General features: G+C 42.2%; 2 protein-coding genes across 2 annotated transcripts in view; one reads left to right on the top strand and one right to left on the bottom strand.

Moving 5' to 3' along the window:
• LOC129835473 (uncharacterized) overlaps positions 1-20685 on the top strand; it is a 66249-nt gene extending 45564 nt beyond the window's left edge. The window contains exons 5-9 of the mRNA XM_055901110.1: positions 12109-12388; positions 12602-12757; positions 13273-13470; positions 13626-13816; positions 20648-20685. Of these exons, the coding sequence (XP_055757085.1) occupies positions 12109-12388; positions 12602-12757; positions 13273-13470; positions 13626-13816; positions 20648-20685 (863 nt within the window). The remainder of the gene's footprint in view (positions 1-12108; positions 12389-12601; positions 12758-13272; positions 13471-13625; positions 13817-20647) is intronic.
• Positions 20686-22874: 2189 nt separating this feature from the next.
• Positions 22875-25848, bottom strand: part of LOC129835398 (leukotriene B4 receptor 1-like) — a 9539-nt gene continuing 6565 nt past the window's right edge. The window contains exon 4 of the mRNA XM_055901036.1: positions 22875-25848. This exon is cut by the window's right edge and continues 434 nt beyond it. The gene's annotated coding sequence lies outside the window, so the exon portion shown is untranslated.

Below are 25848 nucleotides of genomic sequence, written 5' to 3'. Positions count from 1 at the left end.
AGCCCCCCCCAAGAAATTTTTGGGAGTTACTTACGGGCTTTTTTGGCTTCCGTGCCAGACGCGTTCCCTCATAGCTCCGGTTCCTCTCTCCGGTAGCCTCTGCTCTCCTTAGTGCCTCCAGCTGTTCCCATGGGAGGCGATCCCTACCAGCCAGGATCTCCTCCCAAGTGTAGCAACCCTTTCCGTCCAATACATCGTCCCATGTCCATTGCTCCTTTCTCTCCTGTCCCTTTCTCCGTTGACTCCGCTGCTTGGCTCTGGAGTGGTGGGTGATTCTGTAACGGCTGTCCTCCTCTTCTTCATCCGAAGAGGAGCAGGGATTGAACCAAGGCGCAGTGGAGTTTGAATACATAATGAATTTAATGACAAGACGGAAAAAACACGAACTTGACTATACACTAACAAAACAAATAAACGGTGTAGAACAGATCTGAACGACGGACTCACATAACACACGAGAACGCACGAACAGGGAAAAAGCCTACACATAAATGACACTTAACAAACAAACCGAAACCAGTCCCGTATGGTGCAGGCATAACACAAACACGGAAGACAATCACCCACAACGAACACTGTGACAACGCCTACCTAAATATGACTCTTAATTAGAGGAACGCCAAACACCTGCCTCTAATTAAGAGCCATACCAGGCAACCCAAAACCAACACAGAAACAGAAAACATAGAATGCCCACCCAACCTCACGTCCTGACCAACTAACACACATAACAACTAACATAAATAGGTCAGGAACGTGACACCTGGTTAATATTGCCTGCTAACCTAGATTTCTTTTAGCTAAATATGCAAGTTTAAAAATATATACTTCTCTATATTGATTTAAAAAAAGGCATTGATGTTTATGGTTAGGTATACGTTGGAGCAATAACAGTCCTTTTTCGCGAATGCGCACTGCATCGATTACATGCAACGCAGGACACGCTAGATAAACTAGTAATATCATCAACCATGTGTAGTTATAACTAGTGATTGATTGATTGATTGTTTTTTATAAGATAAGTTTAATGCTAGCTAGCAACTTACCTTGGCTTCTTACTGCATTCGCGTAACAGGCGGGCTCCTCGTGAGGCAGGCGGTTAGAGCGTTGGACTAGTTAACCGTAAGGTTGCAAGATTGAATCCCTGAGCTGACCAGGTAAAAATCTGTTGTTCTGCCCCTGAACAAGGCAGTTAACCCACCGTTCCTAGGCCGTCATTGAAAATAAGAATGTGTTCTTAACTGACTTGCCTAGTTAAATAAAGGTGTACATTTTTTTATTAAAATTTAAAATAAATCGGCAAAATCAGCGTCCAAAATTGATTTCCGATTGTTATGAAAACTTGAAATCGGCCCTAATTAATCGGCCATTCCAATTAATCGGCCAACCTCTAGCCACTACGTTGTTTTATTCATCCCCAGCAGGTCGGCATGTCTCACTCTGTGTGAGGTTGAAGTATATAGTACTCTTGCAGGTAATCATCTGGAATTGTCTTGCACACCTTAATGTTACAGAGATATAAAATAATCTGGCAAATAAATCTAACAAAGTAGAGTAAACGTTGTTATATAGGGATGGGAATTCCTGCATTTGAAGTTGAAATATGAAGTCAGTGTAAAATGACAACTGTGAACTCTTGACCTCTGTTTCAGACCTAACCAACCCTCTTACCTTCACTTCTCCTCCCACCACAACTGTCCCCCCATCTTCTCTCCGCTCTTCCCCAACATTGGTTGCTCAGTCCAGATCAACCAGATCTTCCACATTGTCTGTGTACTGGTGCTGCTGTTCCTGCATTTTTACAATTTTAACCTTTTATTCTAACGTTTGGTTTAGCGATTTTTCTGACAGCTCAGTTTTATATTCTTAATACTTTTTAAAATTCAAATGGATAACTTACCACGAGTTTTCAGAGTAGGCCGGGCTCTGGACTACTTACAAGCCACAGGCTTAGGACCACTTCCCCTCAGATTTAGCAACCGAGTTATCCCTCTACAAATGCCAAGCACCAGCTAGGTTAATCTAGTATAGCATTTAGCCGCTACTGTTCTTTGCCGGCTATTCTCTCGGTCTCCCCTCGAAAGCATTTCTTTCCTTGGTTATTTATTGGCGACTCACACTCTACTCATTTTCCAATCGACTGGATCCCCAGCAGTCAATCTCACTAATTAAATTTCAGATCTCATTGTTTTTAATTGCTGACGAGAATTGTGCTTCGGTCAGGGTCTAATTACTAGCTTGGTTATAGAGTTTGTTGCAAATAGCTTGTTGCGTATGCTAACCGTGGCGGTTATTGGACTTGTAATGTGTCTGTTCCTAAGCAATTTCAACTCTTGGTTATTGATGATTATTTTAACCAGAATGCACATTCCTTGTCACGGGGATGTATTGTCCCCCTTCTGCCATAGTAGGTACAGTTAGTGCTTTATCTGAAACTTAGCCTCCAAACAGGTTATTTTGGAATATTTCAATCTTGACTGGCTATCTCCAAATTCAGACCATTTATAGTGTATCTGTATTGATTTTAACATAACACAGTTGATTTCCTAACCTACTGGTGTTAATGTGAAAAATCAGACAAATTCTTCTCTAATTTATGTAATTCTTACTAATAATCCACGTGAATAGGATATGTCTAGTGGAGTCCTTGCCTGTGTGACTTGTCCTGCGTTTAACTTTATTCCTGAACATGAGTTAGCTCTAGAACATTTCTCCTTTATTTTGATTCCCCTGGCAAATAAACATGCTCATTTTAAAGATAGATCAAATCCTTGGTACACACCAGAGCTCTCCGAGTCTCTTCAGTTGAGAAACCAGGTCTGGTCCAAAGCAAAGCAACAGACTTAGTAACTGATTGGCAATCTTTCAGGCAACTTAGAAACAGACTATCTTGATAAAGAAAGCTAAATCAGGGTATTTTTTAAGCTCTATCACTGACTCTGGACGTGGCCCTTCTACATTTTGGGATATTTGAAGTTCATTTTTGATCTGCTCTGTGCTGCATCTGTTTCTAGAGTCTGACCATTTAATGGTCATCTGACAGAAAATCCTCTCTACAAAGGCATTTGAGCCTGGCACACTGAGGACAAATGAGAATCCTGAACATGTTGATCAAGTTGGCTTTCCCTAGGTTTTGGAAAACTGCCACCCACTTCTCACTGGTGGATTTTGTGGTATCCTGTCTGGCTTTCTGTATTTTCTCCCAGCTAGAACAAAAGAGTTGGTCCATACTGAGTTGGTCCATACAGACTGTCTCTGTCATTTTGAGGGCAACCACCACCACCGATCGGTTTCAGTTTCACCATTACATTTTCTGGTGAGAAATCAAACCACTTGTCAATGTATGTAATGACAGTGTCATAGAACTTCACAAAGGTCTGTTGCTGCTTGGACCTTTGTGCTGACAATTGTTTGTCCATCAGCTGCTAGGTCTGGTATCCAAAAAAGCTGTCCTGTTTCAGCTGAAGCATCTTCATTTTGAACTTTTGGACTTCCTCGTAAACATTTTGGACTTCCTCGTAAACATCTTGGACTTCCTCGTAAACATCTTGGACTTCCTCGTAAACATCTTGGACTTCCTCGTAAACATCATGGACTTCCTCGTAAACATCTTGGACTTCCTCGTAAACATCTTGGACTTCCTCGTAAACATCTGTGATGCGGAGCGTTGTTTCCTCCAGCTTTTTTACAAAAGCTGTTGATTTCCTGAAAGGCCAGTCTTTTTGACAAATGAAAGGAGTGGCAAGGAGTGGAATGTTAGCTAAAAAGACTGCTACCCGGACTAGTTAGATGGCACCTGAGGGAAATCCTTAGGTTTTTATTTTTGGTCTAATTGTGGACATGTAAGTATCTAAAGAAGTGGGAATTTGGAATAATGTATTATGTTTGTCAAGTTGCTATGTAAAATAATGCAAATGGTGTGATCTCTTACTCTTTTTTTCACATAGCCACATGGTGTATATTAAATTAAGTATATGTTGTTTACACTTTGTTTTCACTGAATCATTTCAATAAAATCCTTCAAAATGTGTAAAAATTGTTTTGTTAGTCTGATTATGCAATAAGCTACTGAGACAAGACTAGCTGTTACCATTGGTGTTGGCTAATGGGGATCCTAATAAATCTAATCAAACCCATGTCCCATATCAGGATCATAATGAATAAGACTATATGGACAGGGAGGACCTGATCCTAGCTCAGCACTCTTACTCTGATACGCTTTATGAATACGGGTCCCAAAGTGAAGTCCAACAGTCATCTGATTTTAAGTTACATATTACTCATAATCTAAATAAGTTTAATTCAAGTTTACTGACCTATGATCACATTTTTCAAGTCTTTAATTGTAGGAAAGTCTTTCCAGGAAAGTGAACTGTTATTATTCACAAATTATGTTTGAAAAAACAGACATACTTTACTTAGTTGTGAGGTAAAGATACAATGACTGAGAAGCTCAGCTTATCAGTGGTGAATGTGGTGAGTTAAGAAATCAGACATCCCAAATGGCCACTTTCATGCAAATGCACACAGCAGACCAGGTGGCCCTCCTATGCTCGCGCTCAGGTGCTCCTGCGCTCAGGTGCGCATGTGCCCTCTGTATGTTCCGAGAGAGAAGCCAGAGACTGCTCACATTCACATGGGACACTCCAAACAAAAGAATGAAAACATTAACAAAACTCATAAATGATAGTTATGAAATAAACCAAAACTTCTTTCTCACAAGTGTAGCAGGTTGTGAACTCTGAAAATAACATTTCCACTGCGATAATGAAAACGGTAGGTTAAATGACAGGAGCCTAATCAATACATGCGTTGACAGAAATGAATGTAACCAAATGACAGAAGATTAACTGTACATTAACTAGGCCTACTGGTGACATATTTAACGGGGAATTGATAAAAAAATATAAAATCAGAGGGCAAACAATTCACACAATAAATGCGCAGGAATTGGCGGGAGACATCCGAGCTCATTCTGGAGAGTTGAGTGCATGTATTCTGGAGAGAGATGTGCAATATCTTGGGCACACACCCCACCCTTCTTGTTGCAATATTTTAAATGATATTCAAGGCACATTATCAGCCGCAACTCAATCAGCTAGGCCTATTGCCAAAAACGCTGGCCAAATTGAGGGCCTCCCAAATAGGCATAGGCCTATGAAGTTGTGATTTGAAACTATCCACAGCAACAACATAAAAACATTCTAATGATCCTCTGTGGCTAAGTCATGCTCTCTGGTGAAGTATTTTGAAGTATTTTATTTAAACAATATTAAGTATATAATTTCGTCAAATCTTCAATTTACTTTAAGGGAAGCCAACATCCAAACAGTGCACTGTGCAATCGACAACTATCCTTTCCAATTCACAAGAGGGTGAAACCAAAGATCTGTATGTAATGACAAGATGCTTATATCTCAGCCCTAACAATGGGAGTCGTTGTCCCAAAGGCGGGAAGGAAGGCGACAAGCTTAGGTCTGCATTTTATGCCCATAAAAACGCATTATGCTTTTTCTGGAAATATTTTGGCTTGAGTGAGCCCATCCGCTTCGCCTCTTCCTCTCTGCTGAAACTATCATCAGAGAAAGCATCCGAGCGAGCCAAACGGCGCCCCTCTCCCTTACTACATGTAACCGATGAATCTGATCAGGTCTGTCCAGAAATAGTATGACATGCCATATTATTTTTGTCCAGACAGCATCAGATACATGGTCTACACATACTAAAACAGGGGTGCTGTTTTCGGTGGCTCGGATGTTTTACCTGAGATTGACGCTTTCTGTCGGTGCGCATCTCGATCAAATAAAATATCAATATTTCAATATTTTATTTGGATGGGCAAGGAGGTACGGTAGGGCGGTTCAGGCCCTCTAAGGCCCGCCCATAACGCCGGCCCTGCTGACAAGTTTTAAATGCAAAAAGTACTGATATTGGATCATATACCTTTCCAAGAAAACAAAAATTTAGACATTTATGGTCTGTTTACATATATTTTAGAGGCTATTTACACAAAACAATTGCATAAAACCTGTATAAACTGTATTAATAATTATATGACATTTGGAATTTGGAATCATAGCATCATTTGTACAACGCACTGCTGAAATACCTGGGTTATAACAATATATTCCAGTCATTATCTGAATTTTTATGATACACTGTAAGCTGATGAATTTCAAGCAGAGAGACAGGTGATACTGTATCAGGTGACAGGTCATCTGACAGTGCACCTTGAAAAGGTTATCTTGTACAATATTGCATGAGGTAGAAATGGCCCCGTGCTACGTTTTTACAGTAGCCAACCCCTTTACAATACCTCTATTTCTGATGATTTGTCCTACTTATATAATGTATCAGGATAATGAAACTGTAAGACTCATTTCTCAACATGCTCACAACCTGCCATTGGATACAAATTATACAACACTTGTGCATGTCAAGTTATAGTTGAATACTGTATGGACAATTATATTTACCATCTACTATTCTTTCTATTCAACACTTCAAAAATAACAGTTTTAAATGTGTATCTTGTATTCTTTGCTATTGGAATACATGGTAGTTAAAATGACTACATGGTGAGCCTGTCATTATCTGATGTATTGAATGACTCAGGGGTGAAAGATTGTGAAACCCCAATGAATGTATAATCAAAGGTTCTGAACATAATATCAGGAGCTTTACAAGTGTTATCAGTTTCGAGTTTGTACTTAGAGTTTAGAAAATCTACCACTTTCATAAAACAAAAGTGAGAGAAAAAATCTCGAGGCTACGCAAAATGGTGATCTACGTTGTTATGTAGCAACAATACTCAGACGTGTGCATCCCCACAATCATAAACTCCACTCAACTACTCAGGATCGCCATTTTGCATAGCTAATTGCGTTCTTGCGTCACGTATGTATGTAAGATAAAATTAGGTTGAGAGGAGGAAGGGCACAGGGTGGACTACCCTCCTAGGCTCCCTACAAGACATCAGACTGGACTTCAATCTTTTTTATCAGAGCTTATACACTGATCTTTGTCATGAAATTGTGTCTTTCTGTTAGCAAAGTGTATTTCAATATATGTAGATCTACCTGATTGAATGAGTATCTACCTCTGTGTATCAGTCCTTGTTTGAACCCTTGGAATGAGTAGAAGCCTATTTTTAATAGGAGAGCAGTGTACAATACACAGTCAAACACTGTGTTACCAAGGAAAACTAAAAATAAACATTATTTCCATGGAGCAACGTGGAGAAACAATGTGGGACAACAAAGTGGTTAAAGCAGATGAATGGTGTCAATATGAGCACTGGGATGCTCTGCTGTACCCAAAACATTGTTTTGCATTACACAGATAATTATATAAATGTGGTTAGATACAGTACAGAAGGCTACACAGCCCATAATATCAATATATTATCAAAGATTTCCATAGTGTACAAAGAATGATAGAAGGACACACAAGGTGACAGATGAGCAGACGGGGGTAAAAGACACAGAAAGATATTTCCACTCTTCAAAATTTAAACTTCTTCAAACAGCGGGTAGGTACTGAGTTATTTCATGTACAATGTCTAAAATTAGTAATGATTTGATTTATAAAACTTGTATTATTTTTATAATTGTAAAAGCTTGTTAAATGACAGAACATTCAATGTTGTTCACTTGATTTTTAAAATTTTACGTTCTGAAGGATTTCATTGGTCACGTTTGTTTACTGTGTATTGTGTACCTCCTGTAGTGAATTTACCATTTGGATATTCCATCTATTAGAGTGTCTTGTTTAGTTTACCGTAAACAATAGCCAAGCATAACATCACCAACAGTATGCGGTATGTGACGCAAATTCAAATTGTAATGAAATATGCATAGTCACCAATTTGTTTTATTATTCATATCAATAGTAATATTATTCATATTATTAGTGTTATTCATGATATTATTATTCATATTATTACTATTTAAATATATTGTACTAAGATATAACAGGGAAGAGGAGATGGGAAAAGTAGGAGGGAGTGCAAGTTAGAAGGGCAGTGGGTTGGATTTAAACCTTTGCTGAATAGGGCTGGACTAACGCATTTGGGGCACCATGGAACCTAACCCCAGATTTTTTGGTTTGTCATTACAGGCAGGAGACAGGTGGTTGAATGAAGCCTCAACCACTAAACATGCTGTGGAGTCTCTCTCTCTGCCCTTTAATGGGTGAGTTTCTAATGCATAAGTATGCAGGCAATCAGGAATCAAGGTAAGACCAAGTGCAGACTGTGTGAAGTAACATTGGAAAAGAGGAAAGATGGGCGACACCTGGAGGGGGGTGGTGACAAGCACATGTGGAACAGATCAGGGCGAGACAGCAGACGTCTATGCCTGCTGTTGTTGTTGTTTTGTGTGTTGTTTTTTCACAACAACAGAAATCAGTGTTGCTTCCTTTTACTACTTTATCACATTTCTCTACCTCCTACCTTCCATCACTACTTCTGTAGCAATAGTTGGTAATCATACCTCTGCTTCACTGTAGTGCCTCTACAACTACTCATACAGACAGGGCAAAATGAAGTACAGAATGGATAAACAAGGAAGATGATTTTAATGTATGCAAATTCTGATTTATTTACAGGAGTTGTGTTGCTAGCCCAGATGGTCAATGCTGCGACAGGTGAGACCACAGACTTTTTGACTGTCATAATGTTTTATACAACATTACCATTTTAAATAGTTATTCTACAGCCTAATAGATTGACTTAACTTTTTTACATTACTTTATAAATAGATGATTGGAAAATACAAAGTTGTCATATCTACAACTTGATCTTAACATGAGGAGATCCCTGTTCCCAAGAACTCTTAGGCATCATGCCACAATGACTACCACCCTATAGCACTCACATCAGTAATAATTAAGTGCTTTGAGAGGCTGGTTATGGCACACATCAACTCCATCATCCAGTTGATGGGCGGTGGGTAGAATGACAGTCAAAGATAAAAATAAACAAACCCCCCAAAAAAATGAATACATTTAATTTACACTCAGAAGGAATCAAATCAAATCAAATGTATTGATATAGCCCTTCTTACACCAGCTGATATCTCAAAGTGCTGTACAGAAACCCAGCCTAAAACCCCAATCAGCAAACAATGCAGGTGTAGAAGCACGGTGGCTAGGAAAAACTCCCTAGAAAGGCCAAAACCTAGGAAGAAACCTAGAGAGGAACCAGGCTATGAGGGGTGGCCAGTCCTCTTCTGGCTGTGCCGGGTGGGGATTACAACAGAACATGGCCAAGATGTTCAAATGTTCATAGGTGACCAGCAGGGTCAAATAATAATAATCACAGTAGTTGTCGAGGGTGCAGCAGGTCAGCACCTCAGGAGTAAATGTCAGTTGGCTTTTCATAGCCGATCATGAAGAGTATCTCTACCGCTCCTGCTGTCTCTAGAGAGTTGAAAACAGCAGGTTTGGGACAGGTAGCACGTCCGGTGAACAGGGTCAGGGTTCCATAGCCGCAGGCAGAACAGTTGAAACTGGAGCAGCAGCATGGCCAGGTGGACTGGGGACAGCAAGTAGTCATCATGCCAGGTAGTCCTGAGGCATGGTCCTAGGGCTCAGGTCCTCCGAGAGAGAGAAAGAAAGAGAGAAAGAGAGAATTAGAGAGAGCATACTTAAATTCACACAGGACACCGTATAAGACAGGAAAAATACTCCAGATATAACAGACTGACCCTAGCCCCCCGACACATAAACTACTGCAGCATAAATACTGGAGGCTGAGAAAGGAGGGATCAGGAGACACTGTGGCCCCATCTGATGATACCCCCGGACAGGGCCAACATTATTACATCCAATGCCTGTTTGCCTGAGGTTGATGTCACGCAAGCGCTTGTACCCGCATACACATGCATACACACAATCTCATTCAAACGCACACGTGCACACAAACGGACACATTCACACATGTAAATAGTGCCACATATACACACAAATGCATACAGTTGGCCTTGCTGTTTAGATTTCTTTGTCCTTGATGTCGTTGGTTTTCGCATTGTTGTTTTCTGTTGTTATTTTCCTTTGTTTTTCTCCTTTTTCTCTTTTGTTGTTTTTGTTGGTTGTTGGTGCGTTGGTGGTTTTAGTGGGGTTGGAGGAGGACGGTGGCTTGGGAGGGGGGGTTTAGGGGTGAGAGGTGGAAGGTGGAAGGTGACTTTTTTTGGGAGGGACTTGTGGGGGGGTCTTGGATGGTTGAGGGGCAGCACTCAAGGGGAACTGATGGGGAATCTTGGATAGTTGGTCGCCTGGCGTTTGGGAGCTTGGGCCGGTGGCCTAGAGGTCGCTGGTTTGGTCCCTGATTCGCCTGGGTGGGGCACCAGTCCTTGTGCCCTTGGGCGGGGTGCTTGACCCTGATTGCTCTTGTGGGTGGCTTGACCCTTGTTGCTCCTGTGGGTCGCTCTGGATGGGAGTGTCTGCTATATGACTGAATGTAATGTAAATGTTGAGCCGCTTCACTGCAGGTAGATTGTATGTTTTAAAATAAAATTAAAACATACACATTTAAAAAACTCCATCATCCCAGACACCCTAGAGCCACTCCAATTTGCATACCGCCCTAACAGATCCATAGACGACACAATCTCAATTGCACTTTAAACGGCCCTCACCCAGGAATACTTACGTGAGAATGTTCCTTGACTACCGCTCAGCGTTCAAGCTCGTCACCAATCTTAGGAACCTGGAACTGAACACCTCCCTCTGCAACTGGATCCTGGACTACCTGATAGGCCAACCCAACGTGGTGAGGGTAGACAACAACACTTCCGCCACGCTGACCCTCAACACGGGGGCCCACAGGGGTGTGTGCTTAGTCCCCTCCTGTACCCCCTGTTCACCCATGACTACATGGCCACGCACGTCTCCAACACCATCATCAAGTTTTCTGACAACACAACAGTGGTAGGCCTGATCATCGGCGATGATGAGACAGCCTATAGGGAGTGACCTGGCAGTGTTGTGCCACAACAACATCTCCCTCAACGTCGGTAAGACCAAGGAGCTGAACGTTGACTACAGAAAACGGGGGTGGGAGAGCACGCCCAATCCACATCGGCAGGTCGAGAGTTTAAAGTTCCTCTGTGCCCAAATCACTTAAAATGGTCCACACACAAGAGCACAGTCGTGAAGAAGGCGCAGCAGCCCTCTTCCCCCTCAGAAGGTTGAAAAGGTTTGGCATGGGCCCTCAAATCCTGAAAAAGTTCTACAGCTGTACAATTTAGAGCATCTTGACTGGATGCATCACTGCTTGGCATGGCAATAGCAACAACCTCGATTGCATGACGCTACAGAGGGTGGTGTGGAAAGCCCAGTACATCACCGGGGCCAAGCTCAATGCCATCCAGAACCTCTAAATCAGGCGGTGTGAAAGGAAGGCCCAGACAATCATTAATTAAAGACTCCAGCCACCCAAGCCATAGACTGTTCTCTCTGCTTCCGCATGGCAAGCGATACCAGTGCATAAAGTCTGACACCAACAGGGTCTTGAACAGCTTCTATCCCCAAGCCATAAGACTGCTAAATAGCTAACTAAATAGCTAACAGAATGCCTACACAGACTATCTGAATTGACCTTTGTATGTCATTCTTATTTTTGCACTGTTTCTATGCACACTCACAGGGCCCTACACACTCACACACACTAGTACTCCAACACAAACACTCACTTCATAATTTGCTCTCACACACATAATATGCACATACATGTATACTGATTCTACACACATGCACACCAACTCACATGCAGTACATTCATCATATACGCTGCTGGAACTCTGTTTATCATATATCCTGATGCCCAGTTACCTTACCTCTATACATATCTATCGATCTAGTAATTCATTGTAAAAATGGTACTGGAACTTACTGACCCATTATATAGTATGATGAATTACTTTCTCCTTTTCCTCGTATTTCTTATTTTTATTTCTTGTGTGTTTTTGTTCAAACTTATGATATTTTTAGTATTACATTACTGCATTGTTGGATTTAGAGCTTGCAAGAAAGACATTTCAACGTGAAACTTCATTGCCAATAATTTGTCATTTCTGTATTAAAACAGTATTCTCTCTGTCCCTGTAGTAAATGTAGCGTTGAAAGGAGTGGCCACCCAGTCATCACTGCATGGGGATGGCCAGGCTAACAATGCCATTGATGGCAACAGAGAATCAAACTATTTCAAACTACACTGCACCCACACTGAATGGGACACCAACCCCTGGTGGAGAGTGGACCTGCTGGATGTGTACAGAGTGACAGCTGTCAGCATCACCAACAGAGGAGACTGCTGTTCTGAGAGGCTGAATGATGCTGAGATCCGCATCGGTAACTCACTGGAGAACAACGGCATCAACAACCCCAGGTGATACATAGACATCAGTACATTTTATGTCCTGTCTTGAAGGTGTTTGGATACATTGGTCCTCATCCATGCTTCTGTTGCTATTCTGTGGCTATATATTTAACAAACTGGTGGTTTTCTGCACGGTGATGTATATTCTAAAGCATCCTCTCTCTCTCTCTCTCTCACTCTCTCTATCACTCTCTCTCTCTCTCTCTCTCTCCCTCTCTCTAGATGTGTTGTCATCTCCAACATCCCAGCAGGAGAGACCAACACCTTGCAGTGTAATGAGATGCAGGGTCGCTATGTTGTTGTGGTCATCCCTGGACAGAACAAGGTTCTCACTCTGTGTGAGGTAGAAGTATATGGCACTCCTGCAGGTAACCATCTGTAATGTCTTCACTGTTCCATTTTATCATCAAGTAAGATTTAGATTAGTTTTATTGCACACCTGAAGTAAAATCCCATCACAGAAGCTTAGGAGAATCAAAAGCTTTAATTAATGTCCACAAATAATAACTGAACTCTTGTACTTCTGTTTTAGACTCAACCACCACCACAAATTCTACCACTACTCCAACACCCTCTACTCCAACACATACAACTCCAACACTCAATAATCCAACACCCACTACTTCAACACCCACTACTCCAACACCCAGTGCTCCAACCTTAACATCGACAGCTCAACCAACAACAACCCAGCCTCCCACCACCACTATCCCCCCTTCTTCTCCCCCTTTTTCTCCAACACCCCCCCTCACCCCTCCCACCTCTACTCAATCTCTCACCATGACTTTTCTCCCCTCTTCCCCAACATCCCCCTCCTCTACTCAATCTCCCACCTCCACCAGTGCTTCTACCCTTCTCCCCTCCACTTCCACTCCACCTCCTCCTTCCACCAGTTTCACCTTCTTGAGGAGGAAGGTGATGGTGGTGAGGGAGAAGCTGTGCTGGTCCGATGCTCTGTTCTACTGCAGAGAGCACTACTGGGACCTGGTCAGTGTTCGCAACGAGACAGAGCAGAGGGTCCTGGAGAAACTGGTGAAGGAGAGTAACCTCATCACCCCCCTCACCTCCCATCTGTGGCTGAGCCTGCGCAGGTACACTACCTAATGGTTTTAACAGTCAAATATAAATTTTATAGCAGCCATCCAATGTCGTGTACCAACAGTTGCTGAATATCTTCTCATCATCAGTTTGCTCCACTGTTCATGCACCTTGATTTTAAAGTGAGGCAGCTTTTCTCTGCCTGCAGGTACATCCTGGGAGACACGTGGTACTGGATGACCGGAGACAGTATGAACTACACCCACTGGGTGAACGGCGTCCCCCCTGGGAAGGACATCTCCAACCCCTGTGGAGCGTTGACCAACGGGGCCAACGGAGGGAACTTCCTCTGGGTGGAACGGCTCTGTGATGACCATTACAACTTCCTCTGTTACTCAGGTATCTGCTTTTCTCATGATACAGTGCATTCGGAAAGTATTCAGACCCCTTCACTTTTTCGACATTTTGTTACGTTACAGCCTTATTCTAAAGGGTTTCCTCATCAATCTACACACAATAAATGATAAAGCAAATTAAAAAAACAGAAATGCCTAATTTACATAAGTATTCAGAACCTTTGCTATGAGACTCGAAATTGAGCTCAGGTGCATCCGGTTTCCATTGATCATCCTTGAAATGTTTCTACAACTTGATTGGAGCACCTGTGGTAAATTCAATTTACTGGACATGATTTGGAAAGGCACCCACCTGTCTATATAAGGTCCTACAGAGCAAAAACCAGGCCATGAGGTTGAAGGAATTGTCTGTAGAGCTCAGAGACAGGATTTTTTTGAGGCACAGATCTGGGGAAGGATGCCAAAAAATGTCTGCGGCATTGAAGGTCCCCAAGAATACAGTGGCCTCCATCATTCTTAAATGGAAGAAGCTTGGAACCACCAAGACTCTTCCTACAGCTAGCCAAACTGAGCAATCGGGGGAGAAGGGCCATGGTCAGGGAGGTGACCAAGAACCCGATGGTCACTCTGACAGAGAACCATAGTTCCTCTGTGGAGATGGGAAAACCTTCCAGAACGACAACCATCTCTGCAGCACTCCACCAATCTTGCCTTAACTTGTCAATAGGGGGGCGCTGTTTTCACTTTGGAAAGAATCGTGCCCAATTTAAACGGCCTCGTACTCTGTTCTAGATCATACAATATGCATATTATTATTACTATTGGATAGAAAACACTCAGAAGTTTCTAAAACGGTTTGAATTATATCTGTGAGTAAAACAGAACTCATTTGGCAGCAAACTTCCATACAGGAAGTGAAAAATCTGAAAACGAGGCTCTGTTTCAGGGCCTGCCTATTCAACTGGCTTTTATTTATGGATCTGTGTGCACTTCATACGCCTTCCACTAGATGTCAACAGGCAGTGGAAGGTGGAATGGGGTGTCTAGCTTGATCTGAGGTCGAATGAGAGCTTTTGGAGTGACGGGTCCGGAATTTTCTTTGTCTTCGAAGGCGCGCTGGGGAGCTCGACATTGTCTTCTGAAAAGCGTCACGTATACACGGCGAATATCTCCGGCTCTGATTTTATTTGATACATGTGATAATAACTTCATAAAGTAGTTTTTTTTAACCGAGTTTTATCAGTTTATTCAACGTTTATTGGGACTTTTTGAGTTTTCCGTTCTTTGCGTCAAGAGAGGACGGGAATGTTAGCAACCTTGGCTAGCATTGTGGCGCGAATTCGACAGAAGAAATTGACATTCTAAAACCAAACAACGATTTATTCTGGACCAAGGACTCCTTGTACAACATTCTGAAGGAAGCTCAGCAAAAGTAAGAAAACATTTATGATGTTATTTCGTATTTCTGTGTAAAATGTTGACTCCTATTCTCCGCCGTTTTGGTGAGCGCTGTCTCGCAATAACACAAGCTGTATGTTATGGTAAAGTTATTTTTAAAAATCTAACACAGCGTTTGCATTAAGAACCAGTGTATCTTCAATTTGCCATACAACAAGTATTTTTATGTAAAGTTTTTGATGAGTTCTTTGGTCAGATTAGGTGAGTGTCCAAAATATCTCCGGAGATTCTGGTGAATCGATGCTACGTATTCACAATGTATAACCAGGATTTGTAGCTATAAATATGCACATTTTCGAACAAAACATAATTGTATTGTATAACATGATGTCACTGTCATCAATCACTGTCATCTGATGAAGTTGTCCAAAGGTTAGTGATTAATTTTATATCTTTTGCTGGTTTTTGCGAAAGCTACCTTTGCGGTGAATAAATGCGTTTGTGTGTTTGGCTATTGTGGTAAGCTAATATAATTCTATATTGTGTTTTCGCTGTAAAACACTTAAAAAAATCGGAAATATTGGCTGGATTCCCAACATGTTTATCTTTCATTTGCTGTACACCATGTATTTTTCATAAATGTTTTATGATGAGTATTTAGGTATTTCACGTTGCTCTCAGTAATTATTCTGGCTGCTTTGGTGCTATTTGTGATGGTGGCTGCAATGTAAAACCAGGATTTGTAGCTATAAATATGCACATTTTCAAACAAAACATAAATGTATTTTATAACATGATGTTATAAGACTGTCATCTGATGAAGTTGTTCAAGGTTAGTGATTAATTGTATCTCTATTTGTGGATTTTGTGAAAGCTACCTATGCGGTGGAAACATGGTGAAAAGATGCCGTTGTGTGTTTGGCTATTGTGCTTAGCTAATATAAATACATATTGTGTTTTCGCTGTAAAACATTTTAAAAATCGGAAATGATGGCTGGATTCACAAGATGTTTATCTTTCATTTGCTGTATTGGACTTGTGATTTCATGAAATTATATTATATGATATCCCTGTCGCGTTAGGCTAGGCTATGCTAGTCAGCTTTTTTGATGAGGATGCTCCCGGATCCGGGATGGGTATGAAGTAAAAGTTAATGGTAGAGTGGTCAGACGGAAGCCACTTCTCAGAAGCATGGTGGTGGCAACATCATGCTGTGAGGATGTTTTTCAGCGGCAGGGACTGGGAGACTAATCAGAAAAGTACAGAGAGATCCTTGATGAAAACCTGCTCCAGAACACTCAGGACCTCAGGCTGAGGCGAAGGTTCACCTTCCTACAGGACAAGGACACTAAGCACACAGCCAAGACAACGTAGGAGTGGCTTGGCCCACAGGCCTCATAAGACTGGTCTGAAGGTCCCCCAGTATCAGTTGACAAAATGCATGGAAGTATATATGGAGACTGTTTAGTGCCAAAAATAAAGGGTAAAAGAATAACAAATGTTTCCTGATCTTTCTTACATCTCTCATATATAGGACAGTGTCACGCCATGAACATAGAGAGCCCTCGGGGTTCTCTATGGTGTTTTAGGTCAGGGCGTGACTAGGGGGTGTTCTAGTCTTTAATTTCTATGTTGGTGTGAGTATGGTTCCCAATTGGAGGCAGCTGATGATCGTTGCCTCTAATTGGGGATCATACTTAGTGTGTTCCTTTTCCCACCTGCGTTGTGGGATATTGTTTCGTTGAGTGCCTATGTGCGTTACGTACTGCACGTTCGTTCATTTATTTGTTGTTTGAAGTTTCACCTTAATAAATATGTGGAACTCTACGCACGCTGCACCTTGGTCCGCTCATTTCTACAACGAACGCGACAGACAGTGTCACGCCCTGACCTTAGAGAGCCGTTTTATTTCTCTATTTGGTTAGGTCAGGATGTGATTTGGGGTGGGCATTCTATGTTCTCTATTTCTTTGTTTTGGCCGAGTATGGTTCCCAATCAGAGGCAGCTGTCTATCATTGTCTCTGATTGGGAATCATACTTAGGCAGCCCTTTTTCCCACTTTCTGTTGTGGGATCTTGTTTTTGTTAGTTGCTGGTTTAGCGCTACATTACTTTACGTGTCGTTTATCTTTCTTGTTTTTTTGGTGTTCGTTTAATAAACTCAAAATGTAAGCCTACCACGCTGCACCTTGGTCTCATTCCGATGACAGACGTAACAGACAGACACTTCAAAACAAACTTCCAATTGATTTTTTTGCGTGGGGTTCTCTGTCTGTACATGTAGTGAATCTGTTATTCAATCCGTTTGTATGGGCTAATACAACTTTTCATCAAATATTTTTTTATCCTGCAAGGGGTCTTCAAATTCAAAATCAAATAGAAAAATAATCCTTGGTATGACCTTGCTAAAAATTACCCCCGCTGGTGATTAGGCAGGGTTTACACTCTTATTGGTTAGAGACCATGTTGACTGTCTCTTGTCTCTCTGTCCTCAGGTCCTGAAGCAGGAGTCAACAGAGTGTATTTCTACAGCAGCAGACGGCCATAGTGAGGCGCTGTGGAGCTCCAGAGGCTGATGTCCAATCCCCTTGATATTTTCCTGTTGTAAAATTAATATATATATTCAGCTTTAAAGATACTTAGAGGTTGTCTGGCCAGGTAACTTTTACTGAGAGTAGCTGGTAGGAGAGAGTATTTGATGGCTCTTAACAATGTGGCCATACAGGATTTGGATTCTGCCATTCACTGATTCTGTTGGAGGCTCTAGAACTTTCTAATAGTATTTTCCGGTTGTAAAATTATCACATTTAGTTTAACATTTTATAACATTGTGTGTGATTTAATAATAATGTTATAGATTATGAGAGTATTGTTACTTTATACAATCACGATGCTGTCAAAGTGTGTTTTTAAAGTCGATTGAACGCCCCGCACGTCACACGTGACGTCATTTTGAATATTGAATAGCTCCCTGTGTGTTTATGCTAGAGACTTACCCACAGATCAATCCCCTCTTTAACGCCGACATGAAGCTTGCACCTATTCCATAACATTGGGCCTTTGAAAGCAGTGTTTTTCTACACAAGACAGGATCCGGACAAGAAAGTCAGCACAAAATCGTATTTAAAACCCAAACAGTGTGAGCTAGCAACTCATACGACTGCATCATCAAAAGAGGAGACTCTCACGACATCCACAGTTTTTACGGCAGTCGTTGGAAACTTTCTGACGCCCACGTCGTAATTTCGAAGATGTCTTCACACAAAAATGTTTGAGCCACAAACTAATAAGTCATCAACATCGACAGGTAAGACTTATTTGCACTTGTCACAAGGTTTAAAAGAAAATATTGAAATGCCTTTCTAGTGGTTTGTTACTGTGGAAGAATTTCCACTTTCTGTTTTACATTTTACTATATTGTGTGCTATTTAATAATAATTGTATTTGTTGTTATAGATTATGTTTAATGTAAAATATATATATACTTTTTTTGATCTTTGAATTTCGTTTTTTCATCCATTTGACCTTGTTTTCTAAATCTGTATTAGTCTCATATTCACATCCTTACGTAACACTTTTGATGTTTATTTTTGATCTTTGAAATTCAATGATGATAGTAAATGATGTTGATGTTGTTCTTTCTACCACCAGTAGAGGTGACGTGGACCAGGTCTGTAATGCAGTTTGATTATGTTTAATTGTTTAATTGACTATTGTTTTACTGTTGTATTGATTATTTATGTATCAATCATGGAAAATGCAGATGTGGCCAGAAAAATATATGTCTGCAGGTGTAACTACAGACCCTAGTTCGATTCCAGGCTGTATCACAACCAGCCGTGATTGGGAGTCCCATAGGGCGGCACACAATTGGCCCAGCGTTGTCCGGGTTAGGGTTTGGCCGGTGTAGGCCGTCATTTTAAATAAGAATTTGTTCTTAACTGACTTGCCTAGTTAAATAAAGGTTAAATAAATACATATTATAACTGTTTCTGTATGACTGTTCAATATTTTAAATTAAAACACATGGGGTATTTATTAAGTTTAAAACTACTTTATTATGTTGGTTAGCAGACATTTATAGACTAAGTTTATATTGTATAAGAGAGAATACAGTAGATGGCACACGTCAAACGTGTGATTTGTGACCCTATTTTTATGGTCCGGTGTGTATGCCCATATATGGACATCCTGCAGGACATCCTGTCAGGAAGTTCTCACGCTCTCTAGGGAGTGCCCATATATGTATATCTTGTCAGGAAGTTCTGACGCTTTAGAGTGAGTGTTTATTTAACCAGATAGTGCATCTGTTCCTTTGAAGCTGTCATGATGGTTGATGTGTAGGGACCTCGTTGAACTGGGGGATGTGTTTGAACATTTCAAAGAGTATGCCCCCCTCCTGTTGTAGTGACCTTAGGGCTGTTGTCTATGAAACAGGAATGTCCGGGGTTATTGGGGGCAGCCGCATTATAAATAAGAGCTGAACACTACAACACTAACCTAGATACACCACTAAAGAAATTAAACATGGATTTTGTGATCAGTGACACACATGTGATGACCGTAACAACTGAAGAAGGACCTCGGTTAAAACATAGATAAAGGGAAGAGTATAGAGCATCAATATACGATGCGCCAAAAAAGTGGTTTCTAAATATGTATAGAACCCAAATATCGCCCGCAACTGCGCTGAAAGATCAAGTGTTGATGTCTAATTGACAGCTATGGGGTTATCTGTTTGATTACCCGGCCTGTAGAGTGGAACTCTATACCGTAGCCGAAGGAGAAGAATATACAGACGAGACTTTAGGAGTGGACTACAGGCTTGAACACTGGCAGGTGTTTCGCAAGGTGGTGTGTCCCGAACTGAGAGTTATCACAAAGGGGTATAGCTTGTTCACGGGCTCCGAGACCCGTTGGGAAGATGCCCCTGACTCCTCAGGAAGAATATTTCATAGGGTGAAAAAACAAAGAAAGAATGGACTTCCCTGTGGGTGCGTGGAGTTCTATATCAGCAACGAGGAAATCTGCAACGAAAACAACAGTGATGGTTGCCTGACTGGGGATTTTAGGTTGCGTATGCTTATTCCATTTAACGGTTGGGATATAATGGAATTGAAAATGTTAGAGTTAGTGGATGCTCTTTTTGTACAGAGCCAACAATGGCAGAGTATTGTTCAACTAAGGAAGTGCATGATATATGCGAATCCTAAGGATTATGATTCAAAGGAACCCCCAGAAGGTTCATCCTCAGAAGGGTCATCCCCTGAAGAAAACTAAGTACGCGGCTGTTACATTAACCACGCCCCGATACCAAAGGAATGGTTCAACAATAAAAGGGGTGACCATGAAGCCTCCGGTTTTTAATTTCAGCATATACCATGGATATTCATATACCATATCAGGACTCCGATACGTCATGGGTACCAGACCCTAAGGACTCTATGCCTCACAGCCCTGCATTCTACTCCCCCCAGGCAAGCCCCCCGATACCCCATACATGTACATCGCCTGAGGATGTGTTTGATGGGGTGGTCAGTACTATATTTGTGGACACCATCAAGGCCTCTGTAGCCACACTTTTAGACGTGGTGAAAAATGCATCGGTTGTGAGATCAATCACCCCAGCCAACGACGACATCCGTGTTTATATGACCCACCCCGATACTACTTCTTCAACCATTTTGAGAAGCTGGTGAAAAGACTGTGGTCCAGCCACTTTATACCATCGATGGTCTACTTCCGGCGCCGACCGAGATGGCCGCCTCGCTTCACGTTCCTAGGAAAATATGCAGTATTTTGTTTTTTTATGTGTTCTTCCTTACATTGGTACCCCAGGTAATCTTAGGTTTCATTACATACAGTCGGGAGGAACTACTGAATATAAGAGCAACGTCAACTCACCATCGTTACAACCAGGAATATGACTTTCCCGAAGCGGATCCAGTGTTTTGCCTTCCACCCAATACAATGGATCTGATCCCAGCCGGCGACCCTAAGCGACGCCGTAAAAGGGGCAAACGAAGCGGTCTCCTGGTCAGGCTTCGGAGACGGGTACATCGCGCTCCACTCCCTAGCATACTACTCGCCAATGTCCAGTCTCTTGACAATAAGGTTGATGAAATCCGAGCAAGGGTAACATTCCAGAGAGACATCAGAGATTGTAACGTTCTTTGCTTCACGGAAACATGGCTCACTCGAGAGACGCTAACGGAGTCGGTGCAGCCAGCTGGTTTCATCACGCATCGCGCCGACAGAAACAAACATCTTTCTGGTAAGAAGAGGGGCGGGGGTGTATGCCTTATGATTAACGAGATGTGGTGTGATCATAACAACATACAGGAACTCAAGTCATTCTGTTCACCTGATCTAGAATTCCTCACAATCAAATGTCGACCGCATTATCTACCAAGGGAATTATCTTCGATTATAATCACAGCCGTATATATTCCCCCCCAAGCAGACACATCGATGGCCCTGAACAAACTTTATCTGACTCTTTGTAAACTGGAAACCACACACCCTGAGGCTGCATTCATCGTAGCTGGGGATTTTAACAAGGCTAATCTGAAAACAAAACTCCCTAAATTCTATCAGCATATCGATTGTGCTACCAGGGCTGGTAAAACCTTGGATCATTGTTATACTAACTTCCGCGACGCATATAAGGCCCTCCCCCGCCCTCCTTTCGGAAAAGCTGACCACGACTCCATTTTGTTGCTTCCAGCCTACAAACAGAAACTAAAACAACAAGCTCCCTCGCTCAGGTCTGTTCAACGCTGGTCCGACCAATCTGTTTCCACACTTCAAGACTGCTTCGATCACGTGGATTGGGATATGTTCCGCAATGCGTCCAACAACAACATTGACGAATACGCTGATTCGGTGAGCGAGTTCATTAGAAAGTGCATTGACGATGTCGTATCCACAGCAACGATTAAAACATTCCCAAACCAGAAACCGTGGATTGATGGCAGCATTCGCGTGAAACTGAAAGCGCGAACCACTGCTTTTAACCAGGGCAAGGTGACCGGAAACATGACCGAATACAAACAGTGTAGCTATTCTCTCCGCAAGGCAACCAAACAAGCTAAGTCCCAGTATAGAGACAAAGTAGAGTCGCAATTCAACAGCTCAGACACAAGAGGTATGTGGCAGGGTCTACAGTCAATCACGGATTACAAAAAGAAAACCAGCCCCGTCGCGGACCAGGATGTCTTGCTCCCAGACTGACTAAATAACTTTTTTGCTCGCTTTGAGGACAATACAGTGCCACTGACACGGCCCGCTACCAAAACCTGCGGGCTCTCCTTCACTGCAGCCGAGGTGAGTAAAACATTTAAACGTGTTAACCCTTGCAGGGCTGCAGGCCCAGCCGCGTCCTCAGAGCATGCGAAGACCAGCTGGCTGGTGTGTTTAAGGACATATTCAATCAATCCTTATCCCAGTCTGCTGTTCCCACATGCTTCAAGAGGGCCACCATTGTTCCTGTTCCCAAGAAAGCTAAGGTAACTGAGCTAAACGACTACCGCCCCGTAGCACTCACTTCCGTCATCATGAAGTGCTTTGAGAGACTAGTCAAGGACCATATCACCTCCACCCTACCTGACACCCTGAATTGGTGCACCCACACAGACAGCGTTGGACAATGGACACAACTGGTATCCAGTCTTGTGGATGATTCTGAAGAACTAGAAACATCCCTGTCTAAGATTTTAGTTTATTTGTTTGAAACACCGTTTAATTGTAACAGGTATCATAGTTGTTGTTTATATACTTATATAACGGATGTATGTGTTTTAAAAATTCAGCGATACAAGCCTGTAAATATAAACCAAGTATACAAGGTGTTGCATGCATGGGTCATTGAGAAAACGGGTACTAATATCCTGCTACATATGCTGACGTGAAAATGAAATGTTGTCGTTATTTGAAAGGGGCTCATTAATGTTATTGTACATCAGACAGGCAAGAAGGATTGCGGAGCAGATGTTGAAAAACATTTATTATACCCCCTCTAACCCAGGGTCTTATGGGGGTTAGGAGCGGCTCCAGAGAGATATAGCCAAAGAAACAGGTAGCAGGTTAGGCGCTGCTCAAGTGAATGAATGGCTAGCGGAGCAGGATGCTTACACTCTGCATAAACCTGTTTTTCCTACTCATCAAATCAAATTTATTTATATAGCCCTTCTTACATCAGCTGATATCTCAAAGTGCTGTACAGAAACCCAGCCTAAAACCCCAAACAGCAAGCAATGCAGGTGTAGAAGCACGGTGGCTAGGAAAAACTAGAAAACTAGAAAAACTCCCTAGAAAGGCCAAAACCTAGGAAGAAACCTAGAGAGGAACCAGTCCTCTTCTAGCTGTGCCGGGTGGAGATTATAACAGAACATGGCCAAGATGTTCAAATGTTCATAAATGTTCACAAATAGTAATCAGGAGTAAATGTCAGTTGGCTTTTCATAGCCGATCATTAAGAGTATCTCTACCGCTCCTGCGGTCTCTAAAGAGTTGAAAACAGCAGGTTTGGGACAGGTAACACGTCCGGTGGACAGGTCAGGGTTCCATAGCCGCAGGCAGAACAGTTGAAACTGGAACAGCAGCAAGGCCAGGTGGACTGGGGACAGCAAGGAGTCATCATGCCCGGTAGTCCTGACGCATGGTCCTAGGGCTCAGGTCCTCCGAGAGAGAGAAAGAAAGAGAGAAGGAGAGAATTAGAGAGAGCATACTTAAATTCACACAGGACACCGGATAAGACAGGAGAAGTACTCCAGATATAACCAACTGACCCTAGCCCCCCGACACATAAACTACTGCAGCATAAATACTGGAGGCTGAGACAGGAGGGGTCAAGAGACACTGTGGCCCCATCCGATGATACCCCCGGACAGGGCCAAACAGGAAGGATATAACCCCACCCACTTTGCCAAAGCACAGCCCCCACACCACTAGAGGGATAACTTCAACCACCAACTTACCATCCTGAGACAAGGCCGAGTATAGCCCACAAAGATCTCCACCACAGCACAAACCAAGGGGGGGCGCCAACCCAGACAGGAAGATCACGTCAGTAACTCAACCCACTCAAGTGACGCACCCCTCCTAGGGACGGCATGAAAGAGCACCAGTAAGCCAGTGACTCAGCCCCTGTAATAGGGTTAGAGGCAGAGAATCCCAGTGGAGAGAGGGGAACCGGCCAGGCAGAGACAGCAAGGGCGGTTCGTTGCTCCAGAGCCTTTCCGTTCACCTTCACACTCCTGGGCCAGACTACACTCAATCATATGACCTACTGAAGAGATAAGTCTTCAGTAAAGACTTAAAGGTTGAGACCGAGTCTGCGTCTCTCACATGGGTAGGCAGACCATTCCATAAAAATGGAGACAATTAGGAGGCCTGCGTCTTGTGACCGTACGTGTAGGTATGTACGGCAGGACCAACTCGGAAAGATAGGTAGGAGCAAGCCCATGTAACGCTTTATAGGTTAACAGTAAAACTTTGAAATCAGCCCTTGCCTTAACAGGAAGCCAGTGTAGGGAAGCTAGCACTGGAGTAATATGATCAAATTTCTTGGTTCTAGTCAGGATTCTAGCAGCCGTATTTAGCACTAACTGAAGTTTATTTAGTGCTTTATCCGGGTAGCCGGAAAGTAGAGCATTGCAGTAGTCTAACCTAGAAGTAACAAAAGCATGGATTAATTTTTTTGCATAATTTTTGGACAGAAAATTTCTGATTTTTGCAATGTTACGTAGATGGAAAAAACTATTAGAAATAGTTATCTCCTGTGGTACAGGTGGTCTTGCCTTGCAGTTAGGGTCACGAACTCTAGCACACAGATATTGTTAGGGTGTCGACAGAGGCATAAGATCAAATCTGTTTCATTATCTTACTACAGTATGTGGGGGTGTTTCACTGCCCGTTTTATGACACCGTTGATAGCAAAAAATTATCCAATTCCACCAAATTGTTGTTTGTCACACTATGTTAGGTTAACTAGAAGTCACTGAATGTAATGTTTGTGTGTGTTTAAAGTATTTGAATAATGGTGCAACTTAAACCGTCTACCCGGAACATTTTCTAATAGTTAACCACAATTACATTAGTGAGGTCGTCATGTAAATGTGAGTTTCCAAATACCGCTCTAGTCTCTGACGTCAGTGTCTAGAACCGTTCCTTCCCCTCTTCCTTGAAGAAATCGCTAATCTGACTCGATTTGTCAACAGGTGAAAACTTTATTAACTAATGGTATAATATTTTATTTCAGAAATTGCATGAAGGCAATATATCACAAATCTGAATAATGGTGCAACTAAAATCGGCTACTGGTCTCCATTGCATCACCTACCCGGAACATTTTCTAATAATTACCCGCAATTGCATTAGTGAGGTCATCATGGAAATGTGAGTTTCCAAACACCGCTCCAGTCACTGACGTCATTTGGCTAGACCTCGCATGTCAGTGTCTAGAACCGTTCCTTCCTTGAAGAAATCGCTAATCTGACTCGATTTGTCAACATGTGAAAACTTTATTAACTAATGGTATAATATTTTAATTCAGAAATTGCATGAAGGCAACCTCACAGACACACTTCCTATGAAATACATATATCACAAATCTGTTCATGAAATACATTCAATACGAATAATAATCTAGGAGTAATACAGTAGGCCGCAAAAAATT

This window comes from Salvelinus fontinalis, chromosome 36 (genome assembly GCF_029448725.1).
Source record: "Salvelinus fontinalis isolate EN_2023a chromosome 36, ASM2944872v1, whole genome shotgun sequence".
In the NCBI taxonomy this organism is placed as follows: domain Eukaryota; kingdom Metazoa; phylum Chordata; class Actinopteri; order Salmoniformes; family Salmonidae; genus Salvelinus; species Salvelinus fontinalis.
Note: the sequence above shows the minus strand (reverse complement) of the source record. Positions and strands in the feature narration are given on the sequence as shown.